Source organism: Psammomys obesus, unplaced genomic scaffold, assembly GCF_907164565.1.
Source record: "Psammomys obesus unplaced genomic scaffold, mPsaObe1.curated_primary_1811, whole genome shotgun sequence".
NCBI classification, from domain to species: domain Eukaryota; kingdom Metazoa; phylum Chordata; class Mammalia; order Rodentia; family Muridae; genus Psammomys; species Psammomys obesus.
The window spans coordinates 2,077,908-2,087,168 of record NW_026592636.1 but is presented as its reverse complement, the minus strand read 5'-3'; the positions used below and the strand labels follow the sequence as shown (position 1 = coordinate 2,087,168).

At 47.1% G+C, this 9,261-nt stretch overlaps 1 protein-coding gene across 10 annotated transcripts in view; it reads left to right on the top strand.

Moving 5' to 3' along the window:
* The first annotated feature begins 1,434 nt into the window (after window positions 1–1,434).
* The window catches only part of Ppfia1 (PTPRF interacting protein alpha 1), a 77,637-nt gene continuing 69,810 nt past the window's right edge, over window positions 1,435–9,261 (top strand). For 9 of the 10 annotated variants that reach the window (XM_055614677.1, XM_055614676.1, XM_055614670.1 and 6 more), the window contains exons 1-2: window positions 1,436–1,640; window positions 2,620–2,883. In XM_055614677.1, the coding sequence (XP_055470652.1) occupies window positions 2,620–2,883 (264 nt within the window). In that variant the 5' untranslated portion in view covers window positions 1,436–1,640. Of the gene's footprint in view, window positions 1,641–2,619; window positions 2,884–9,261 lie in introns of all 10 variants that reach the window. The other variant, XM_055614671.1, reaches the window with a different exon arrangement.

Genomic DNA, 9,261 nt, shown 5'->3' with positions numbered 1-9,261 from the left:
GAGGGGACAGAACACAGTGTGCCCTTTTGAGCTGCTTTTAGTACTGTTTCTGTTTCTTAAGAGACAGCTGCATGAGCAGGAGTCTCTGAGAAATGGGCATCTTCTCAAATCCAAACCTGAGACATCAAGGCAACTGAAGACTTGTGTGCAGTGGCTGATGGTACTGGGAGAGTCCCTCAGGGAACTTACTGATTTTAATTACAATCTGATTGGTTTTTTGAGACAGGCTCTGTCTACGTAGACCAGGCTAAATGCAAACTGGCAGAGATCTGTCTGCCTCTGCTTTCTGAGCTGTAGGATATAAGGTGTGCGTCTGGGTTGTATATGTAACTTGATTTTTCAATTAATCATTAATCTCTTGAAATAGGGATATGGCCATGTGTCCTCTGACTGGCCTGGGTCTTTGTGTAGTCCATACTAGACTCCTGCTTTGGATTTCAGAAAATTTTATTGGCTTTTCTGTTATGGTTGATGATCATCTTTTGGCTTCTGGACTATTTTATCACTTTTATTAAAAAAAAAAAAGTTTTTTGAAACAAGGTCTCACTATGTACCCCTGGCTGGCCTGGAACTCACATAGATCTGTCTGCCTTGTGAGTGCTGGGAATTAGGCGTGTACAGCACCAAGATCGGCTGGCTTTTTATTTTTATGTGGACTCTGGGAGTGGGACTCAAGGTTCTCATACTTGCAAGGGTGGCTGAGTCCTTAAGATGTCTGTTTTCTTTTTACATTTACTTACGCATCTTTCCCTCTTCCTTCTTTCTTTTTTTCCTTTTTTTTTTTTAATTTTTTTTTTTTTTTGTGAATGTGTGTACCTGCATGGGTGTCAAGATAAATGAGGGTGAGGGTCAGAGGACAACATTCGGGACTACGTGGATTCCGAGGATCTAAAGTAGATCATTTGGGTCCCGGGAATCAAACTCCAGTCATCGGGGGTGGGGTGGGGGGGTGGTAGTCGCCTTTGTTTGTATTTTAGAGGCAGGGCCTCCAACTCGTAGCAATCCTCCTGCCTCGGACTTCTGAAGGCTAGACCTCTGGCTAGACAAGCCAGAAGGAGGCAGACACCCTGCCTGGCCTGTCGGTACCTTCCGGTTCTGCAAGTGGCCCGGCACAACTCCGCAGAGGTCTTGGGTTTAGGGGCGAGAGGTCGGGTGACTTCGGTGTTCGGGTGACGTCAGCACAAGCTCTGGTGTGACAGCACGGAAGCAGGACTGCGATCTCCCAGTACCTGGCAGAGAGCTCTACCTGTGGTTCCCGGCAAGGTTGGTCTGGTGGAGGGGCGGGGATGGGGGCGGGGCTAAAGCGAGGAATAGCCAATTGGCGCTGAGGAAAGGCCGCCCGCCCACTACCACGGAGCTGGCGCATGCGTTCCGCCCTGCGGCCGGCCTCTCCCTCAGGGGGCGGTGCTGACGCTCGCGCCGACGCGCCGGACGTCGGGCACGTTGACGCCGGCGACGCGCCGGGCCCGGTCCTCTGCGCTCGCCAGTGTCCCGCGGCGGCGGGCCGGCCTTCGTGACGAGCGGGGCGGCGGGCCCGGGGCACGGGCGAGGACGCAGCCTCGGGGCTGCGTGGGTCGGCCCGCAGCCGGCCGCCGCCCGAAGGCCGCCGCGTAGCCCCGGAGCCGCGCCCGCCGGCCAAGGTGAGGGCGGGCGGAGCGGGCCGCTCAGGGTGGCGGGCCGGGGTTGGCGGGGCCGTGTCGGTGGGGTCAGCGGACGGGGCTCAGCGGGGTCAGCAAGGTAGAGGCCAGCCAAGCCGGGCTGGTATCACTTAGGTCCGAGTCAGCCTAGATTGGCCAGGGTCAGTGAGGTTGGGGTCAGCTGAGCCAGGCAGGGTCAGCCGGGCTCTTGTCGGCAGGATCATCCCGGCCTGGTCAGGTGCACCTGCAAGGCTTCCCCTTCACCACCACTCCCTCCCTCCGTGCCCTGGGAGCATGCAATCTCTAGTTCCATCTCACCTTTTCCTTCTCCTTTCTTACCTAGCCCTGCTGTCCCGACTTCCTAGATTCCCATGGTGGGTATTTTTCTCTTTGTGTTCTTTTCCCCACTCTTTGACTGTAAACTTATGTAAGTTGGCTTGGCTGACCAACTGTTCCACAGCAGTAGGCCTTTGCAAAAACACTTCTGTCCAGGCCTTAAAGAGCCAATCCAGTTTCTTTTTCTGTGGATCACCAAATATCCAGCCTCCCTGTAGTCCTTCCCAGGAGCTGACTGCACGCATTCCTGGAAGATGCTTGGGCCCATAGTGCCGGTGCTTGTCAGTTTCCAGTCTCCTGTGGTTGAGGGACTATGTTTTGAATCTCTCTGGGGAAGAACAAGATTAACAGAAGCCCATTGTCTTAAGCTGCTGAGTGTGGATTTTAAACCCCACTGGTTTTCCCTGGGTTGGAGAGGTGAGCATCCCCAGCTCACCATGCTCCTGGGACAGTGGTCTCCCTCGATCCCGTTGGTCTGTGCAGGCTACATACTTCCTAGAATGTGTGCAGCCAGAGTGGAGCAGCTCTGAAAGTGTGAGTCTGTCATCGTTTTTCTCAGCCACAGGTGGTGCTCAGAAAGCTGCAGGTTTGTGGAAACCTGTATTCTGCACCTACTGACTGCGGTCTACATCTTTCATGTTTCAAGATGATGTGCGAGGTGATGCCGACCATTAGTGAAGCGGAAGGCCCTCCAGGAGGAGGTGGGAGCCATGGGTCAGGCTCCCCCTCACAGCCAGATGCTGATTCGCATTTTGAGCAGCTCATGGTCTCCATGCTGGAAGAACGAGACCGCCTTCTGGACACACTGAGAGAGACGCAAGAAACGTTGGCGTTAACCCAGGGGAAATTGCATGAGGTTGGCCACGAAAGAGATTCCTTGCAGAGGCAGCTCAACACTGCGCTTCCACAGGTATGCCCATCAAACTGAAATCAAGGTGTCTGCCATTAAGTGTCTGTGGGATGGTCTTGTTAATGTATTAGCTTGCTGGCTATTTTGTGTAACCACTTGGGAAGTGATGTTTCTGTTGTTCTCTGAGTTCAACTTAGGAATAAGTGGATATTCTCCAAAGCCATGTGTCCACACTGCTTTACTGTCTTGCCTCTTTGGGAAATTGCCTAGATTTGGGAAAGTACTTTAAAGTTTTTGGCAGGGGCTTGTGAAGCAATTGAGCTGTGTGGAGTCTCTCGTTCTGTGGCTTAGACCTGTTCTTGCCTGCTGTGGACCTATGAGGAGTGGATCTCAGGGATTGTGTCTTCCTGGGCAATTTTGTGGATAACGAGAACTGATGTTCTTGGAAAAGCCTATACTGACTTTCTTCAGAACATTCGTGAGCTGTGACTAAACTTTGTTTCAGGGGAAAAAAGATTGAAAATTGAATCTTGAGTCTCTTCTTTCTGGGCAGATGAGACTTTCAGAGCTTGAAACACCTTGTGTGTCTTCAGTATCACATTTGGACTGGTGTGCTAGAGCCTTCTCTTCCGGAGTTAAGTGTGCAATCAGTGGTAGAGGAAGGAGAAATCGGTATAGCCAGGAAAACTCAATGTGAAAGGTACACGGAGCAGGGGCTGCTTATTTTCGTGCTGACGAGCCCACTTTGCTTATTCATGATGGATGTCTTCATAGTGCTCAAGGCAGCTTCACTTAGGCTCTCATGGTGGGTCTGCAGAGATCAGTTAGCAAATGAATAATCACTGCCTTGATGGATCTCTTGGCTGTAGTCAGTTCTGTTTGATTGGACTAAATGTTTGACTGTCCTTTGGTAGTAGTGTTGTGTGCTGAGGGTTTTTGTTTGGGGGTTACAGAATCATCTTTTCTTCCCGGAGATTTAGGAATTAGCAGGTTAATTAGGTCAGATATTTGCCACATGCTCCAGAGGCTTTCAGGATGTACGGAGTCCCATTTGCTCCGTTTTGCAGTTGTGTCTGTTGCAGCTCAAGTCTGTATGTAGCAGTGTTTGGGCAGCATTTGGGTTTTTGGAAAGAACAGGCACAGGGGACACAGAGCTGACTGGTGGTGTAGGCAGTGGGTTTCAGGCAGTAAGACTCATCTCACCTGCTAGTAAACTTGTTGCCAGGTGACACTGGCTGCTGCTCTGCAGTGCTTCATCGAATGTAGGACATGCTGGTGTTCACAGTTATGTCAGCCCTGACCTGAGTCTAATGTCATGGAGGAAACTTGTTCTAAACCATTCCCTTACTGGAATTAGGATCCTATGGTGGCTAAAAATGTGACCAGATGGGCATGTGTATGTGTGTGCCTCAGCTCCTGGAGTCTGTTTGGATCAATTGATGGACAGGACCATGCCTCCTATGAAAACCCCCTCCTGCTTCCTGCGTTTAGTGACTGTTTCCCATTCCAATATGGCCCAGCTCTTCACCCTTGGTTCCTTTGTTTATGCACTCTTCCCTGGACTCTGTGAGACCCACCTTTACTCTCCCTACAATGTGCTGTGTAGGTGTGGGCCTTACTTGTTCTTTGTGCGGTCAGGACCCCTAAGGCTGCCACTGGTCTTATACTTCCCAGGATGCTTTTGCATTTGGGGAGGTGCAAAACTGGATCTGTGTTTCAGTTGGAGTAGTCTAAGGAGTGGAATTGTAGTGACAACAGCTTCAGGAATTACTGCCGAAAGTGGCTGTGATGACAGTTGGCACAACCGCATGGCCCACCAGCAGTGTGAGAAGCTGTTGTTGTATGCTCCAAAGCTCCATGTGGAGAGGTGGCTTCCTGACTGCAGCCACCTGCTGAGCAGCAGCTTCTTAGCAGGCACATGGTCATTGGGCGACCTGGGAAGTCTTTTTTTTATTTGTTGATTTATTTTTCCGCTTTTAATTTGAAGTTCTTTATGCATTCAGAATATATAGATGTATACAAGATTTTCTTTTTTTTCTTTTTTTTTCTGTTTGTTTGTTCTTGAGACAGGGTCTCACTACATAGCCAAGGTTGTCCTGGAACTCAGTGCGTAACCCAGACTGACCCCAAACTCATGGAGATCGCCTGCTTCTGCCTCCTAAGTGCTGGTATTAAGGGTGTACACAACCACGCCTGACTAGAAGATTTTTTTTAATTCATTTTTTTATGTATGTGTGCAGGTTTGTGTGTGTTCCTATATGTTCACATGTTTATATGCAGGTGTGCACATCTGTGTGGAAGCCAGAGTTTGATGCTGGGTGTCTTTCTTGACTGCTCTCCACCTTGCTAGGTTTTTGGTGTTTATTTTTATCTTATATGTGTGTGTGTGCCTGAGTGGATGTATGTGTACCATGTGGGTGCAAGAGCCTGTGGAGATAAGAAACATTGGATTCTCTGGAGTTGGAGTTAAAGACAGTTGTGAACTGCCATGTGGGTGTTGGAAACTGAACCCGGTTCTCAACAAGAGCTGCAAAGTGCTGTTAACCATCTGCTTAGCCATCTTTCTAATTCCTCTCCACCTTATTTTTTTTGAGACAGATTCTCTTATCCAACCTAGAGCTTGCTGGTTGGCCATACTGGCTGGCCAGTGAGCTTGTGGGATCTTCTTGGTTGGCTTTTCCAGCACTGGCAATATAGGCATGGTTGCTACACCTGACTATTACTTGGGTGTTGGGACCCGAACTCAAGACCTTGTGCTTGTGCTTGTATTCTTTACCCACTGAGCCATCTCCCCAGCCTGGAAGGGGAGATGTTTTTATACTGTTGTATTTGCCTTTTCGCACTGTAGTGTCTCACATATATGTAGACACAGATGTTTACATATGTTCATATATAAAGGTCTTGCCATGTAGCCCAGGCTAGCTTACACTTTTGATAATCCTGCCTCAGTCTCTCAAGTGCTGGAATTTCAGTTGCATACCACATCCAGCTCAATAGTATCTTTTTATGAGGAAAAGTTACATTTCAATGTAATTCAATTGGTTGATCTTACCCCCCCTCCAAGAATATTTAGTTTTGGTTGTGAGTCTAGCCTTTAATAGATGAGCCATCTCTCCAGCCCAAGAATGTTTAATATGGGGGCTAGAGAGATGGCTTAGTGGTTAAGAGCACTAGCTGATATTCTAGAGGACTTGGGTTCAACTCCCAACACCCACATGGCAGCTCATAACTTTCTGTAACTTAGGAGACCTGATGCCGTCCTCTGGTCTCTAAGGACAGAGGCAAGTGGATCTCTGAGATTGAGGCCAGGCTAGTCTCTGTAGTTAGTTTCAGGCTACCCAGTGCTACATAGTGAGCTGTCTAAAAAAACCACACAAAACCAAAGTAATATTTACTGTATCCTGATTAGCATATCTGCTAGTTTTGGGCTAATGTGTGTTTCTGGTAGAGTGATGGAATGGATGGGTCACGCTTCTGCTTCAATGGTGTCTTTGCCATCTTTGTACAAGTATCACAGTGTCTGAATGACTGCAGGAGTTGTCTTGGGATCTGGTATTTTAAGTTCTTCACCTTTGTTCTTTAAGATTTTCTTCACCTGGCTCATGAAATCTTCCTGGGCCAGAGAGAGGCTTGGTGGGTTAAAGCCTCACAAGCCTGGCTTTGGAACCCATGGTGAAGGAGAGAAGCGACTCCTGAAAGTTATCTGACCTGTGCATGTGTGCTGTGAGACATACATCCGCAGTCAGCCAGCCAGGGAGCCAGCCAGCTTGACAGACCACACAAGATGCACTGTGGTTTTAGCTGTGAACATGTCTAATCTACAGACGTCTGTGGGACTGGTGTCTTTTCAGCATTGTTCTTCTAATCTACAGACATAAAACAGCTGTGTAATTATTTGTTGCTAGTGTGTTGAAATAGAACTGGCTTATTTAAAAATATCGTCTTGAACATTTTTTAAAAAGAATTTATGTGTATGGTTATTTTGCCAGCATGTATGTCTGCACCACCTGCATGCAGTGCTTATGGAGGCCAGAAAAGGTGCTTGATTCTCTGCAGTTGGAGTTATATATGGTTGTGAGCCACTATGTGGGTGCTGGAAATTAAACCTAGGTACCCTGGAAGAGTAGCCAAGGTGTTCTGAACTGCTGAACTATCTTTCTAACTCCTAAATAGAACTGGCTGCTGCTGCTGCTGCTTTCTTCTTCTTTCTTCCTCCTCCTCCTCCTCCTCCTCCTTCTTCTTTTCTTTTTCTTTTTCTTTTTCTTTGACTAGATTTCTGTTGATCAGGTTAGTCTCAAACTTGTGATGTTCTTGTTCCAGACTCTTAAGAACTGGGATTATAGGTGTGCACCCCACACCCTATATAAGAACTGAGTTTTAGGATTTGGGAGTTGTGCTTGCTCTGGATATTTATTTTATCTATGTATCTATGTATCTATCTATCTGTCTATCTATGTATCTATGTATCTCTCTGTTTATATTTCACCTTGATTTTCTTGTGGAGTTGCATTGGCTGAGCGCTTCAGCACAGAGTCTAACTGCCCTGGTAGTAGTGGGCCTCCTTGTCTTATTCCTGGAAGAACTTGTGTACTGTTTAACCTGCAAGTGCAGTAGTCACTGAAGGGCTTTGGTCAACATTTTCAACATTTTCTATTAAATGTCATAATTCTTTAGTAGTTTCTTTCTTTCTTTTCCTTCTTTCCTTCCTTCTTTCTTTCTCTCTTTCTGTCTGTCTGTCCGTCTGTCTGCCTTTTTGCTTTTCAAGACAAGGTTTCTCTGTGTATAGCTTTGGCTATTTTGGAACTCACTCTGTAGATCAGGCTGGCCTTAAACTCACAGAGATCTGCCTGCCCCTGCTTTCCTGAGTGCTGGGAATAAAGGCGTGAGCCACCACCGCCTGGCTTCTTCATAGTTTAACAGTCTTGTTTTTGTTCGCTTGTTTGTTGAGACAGGTTCTTGCTATATAGCCCAGATGGGCTCAAACTTACAATCTTCTTAATGATTTTGAAAACACTCATGTGATATTCCTACATGGTGGCTCATGCTTTTAACCTCAGTACTAAGGAGACCAAGTCAGGAAGACTACTACTAAGTGTGAGGTTATCCTGGCCTATGTAGTGACTTTCAGGTTAGCCTTGGGCCTGATCTCAAAAAAACAAAAACAAAACCACCACCACAACAGAAAGTGTTTATTCAATTTCTTAATTTGTTCTGCATCTTTTGACGCAGGCATGTGAGTTTATTGTTTGGTAGTTAACTGTTAAAATTTGAAATTCTAGGAACAATTCCAAACTAGATTTTATTTGTTATTATTGTACTTTTAGGGTTGTAGTCATAAAGGAAGTTGACCTGTGTTGTCACCTTGTGCCCTGTGAGGTTTTGGTATGGAGGCTGGATTGCTCTCATGAACAAGATGGCCAGTGTTCCTTGGTCAACACCTGTGCTTCGTGGAGATTTTCTCTGTTGGTGGTGTTTTCTGCCTTACTTGTTAGATGAGCTCATCGGCAATACTGCACTGTGCAGGGTTTTTCCTGCTGAGAAGGAAAAAAATTGCAAGACAGTTTTGTGGCAGAAATTAGATTTTTCTGATATGTGTCTTTAGGCTTGGCCTTTGCTCCCTGAGGACTTGGGGACCACATTTGCCAGCTTTGACAATAAAGGGGAGTCAAGGCCTTGATGTGCACTCAGGCTGCCCTTGTCTCAGCTTTCTAGGAGCAGGGATTACAAGCATCACCTCTCCTGACCTTACTCTCTCTGCCCCCCTTTAAGCTAGCATCTTTCTCTGTATCTTTGACTGTTCTGGAACTCCCTATGTAGATCAGGCTGGCCTTGAACTTGGAGTTCCTCCTAGTTTAAAGGCATGCATCATCATTCCTGGTCCCTCTTCCTCATCTTTTTCTTTTCTCCTCTCCTATCCCCAGTAAGTTTTGGTTATTGCTTAGGCTTGCTTGAATCTAAGAGTCCTTCTGCCTCCCAAGTGCTAGAATTACCGATGTGTGCCACACTAGCCACAGTGAAGCATTTTGTTGCTCTTTACCCCTTGCTTTCTCATGTTTCTGTTAGGGGTTATCTTCTTTTGCTTAGAGAAACCAATCTCTAGGACCATCCTTCCACACACGTGTTTGTGTGTATATCTGTGCACATTCATACACACATATTTGTGTGTGTAGAGGCCCAAGAACAACCTCAGCTGTATAGTTTCTCAGTCACCATCCACCTTGTTTTTGAGCCAGGGTCTCTCATTGACCTGGAGCTTGCTGGTCAGGTCAATCTGCCTAGCTGTGGAGCTCCAGAGACAGACCTGTCTTCACATCCCTAGTACGCCCCTCCACAGCCCACACCACCATGCGTGGCTTTTTTTTTTTTTTTTTGCATGGGTCTGAGGACTGGAACTCAGGTCTTTATTCTTGGAAGGCAAGCACTGTACCATCTAAGCCA